At 59.9% G+C, this 1,101-nt stretch overlaps 1 protein-coding gene across 3 annotated transcripts in view; it reads left to right on the top strand.

Moving 5' to 3' along the window:
* The window catches only part of PTP4A3 (protein tyrosine phosphatase type IVA, member 3), a 7,756-nt gene extending 7,043 nt beyond the window's left edge, over positions 1–713 (top strand). For 2 of the 3 annotated variants that reach the window (XM_010288629.1, XM_010288631.1), the window contains 2 exons: positions 26–100; positions 580–713. In XM_010288629.1, the coding sequence (XP_010286931.1) occupies positions 26–100; positions 580–697 (193 nt within the window). In that variant the 3' untranslated portion in view covers positions 698–713. The remainder of the gene's footprint in view (positions 1–25; positions 101–579) is intronic. The other variant, XM_010288630.1, reaches the window with a different exon arrangement.
* The last annotated feature ends 388 nt before the right edge of the window (positions 714–1,101 follow it).

Genomic DNA, 1,101 nt, shown 5'->3' with positions numbered 1-1,101 from the left:
GCCCGCCGCTGCCGTTGCCTTTCAGTGCTCCTGTCCTCGTCGCACTGGCCTTGATCGAGAGCGGGATGAAGTACGAAGACGCCATCCAGTTCATCCGACAGTAAGTTGAGCGGCGTTTCGGTGTCCAGGGAGAAAGCAGCCCTCCTCTACGGGAGTGGAGAGATCTGGCATGCCTCGGGGCTTTTCTGGGGTGCTGGGGTTGCTATTCTCTCTTTTTGGCATGGGAGAAAGGGGGGCTGGTCGCAGCACTAAGGAACCTGTCCCTTAGCATCAGGGCTGCGGGAGGCTGGGGATGCATCCAGGAGCATCCTTAGGGGGCTTTTGGCGGGCACCCCGCTTTGGGCAGCCTCCCCAGGTGTTTCTTCCCTGGCTCTCCACGTCCTAAGACTCAGGGCAGATGAGCAAGAAAAGCTGCTGGGGTGTAGCTGTCTCTTTCCCCAGAGGACTCATGAAAGCAACCTCCAAAATCCCTTTCTGCTCCAGGCAGGGGGGCTCAGCACCCTGGCAGGGGTGGGTTTGAGGTGGGGGGTCTTCCCCTGCCACACTGCTGACTGTGCCGTCCCTTCTTTGTCCCCGCAGGAAGCGCAGAGGAGCCATCAACAGCAAGCAGCTGACGTACTTGGAAAAATACCGACCAAAGCAGAGACTCCGATTTAAGGACCCTCATAACCACAAGAACAAATGCTGCATCATGTAACCTCAATGACCTCTTGCCAAAATCCGTGCACACAGACACCCGGGCACTCGCACGCATCCCACCCCCTCACCTCCTCACCCAGACTGGTGCACCCCACGTGCTGCCCCACTGGCAGGGCTGGGGTGGGGGCACTTGGAGCACCACCACCGTGTTCCAGCACTCACAGCACGGTCGTCTTGCCGGGCCTCCGAAAAAGGCTGCTATCTCCAGCTACAGCCCCGAGGAGGGAAGGCAGCGCTGCCCTTTGACTCTTGGCGTTAGCAGGCAATGAGCTCACGTGACGGTTCTTCCTCGCCTTCCTCCTCCTCCTCCCTTTCCCCTCCCTTTGCACGGAGAGGGAAGGGTGCAGGAGCACTCGGTTTGGGGTGATGCAGGCAGGGCTGTGCCAGCTGTGAAGGGATGGG

The sequence above is a fragment of the Phaethon lepturus genome, unplaced genomic scaffold, assembly GCF_000687285.1.
Source record: "Phaethon lepturus isolate BGI_N335 unplaced genomic scaffold, ASM68728v1 scaffold16056, whole genome shotgun sequence".
Lineage (NCBI taxonomy): Eukaryota > Metazoa > Chordata > Aves > Phaethontiformes > Phaethontidae > Phaethon > Phaethon lepturus.
The sequence above is the reverse complement of the archived record's forward strand: the minus strand, read 5'-3'. Positions and strand labels throughout refer to the sequence as shown.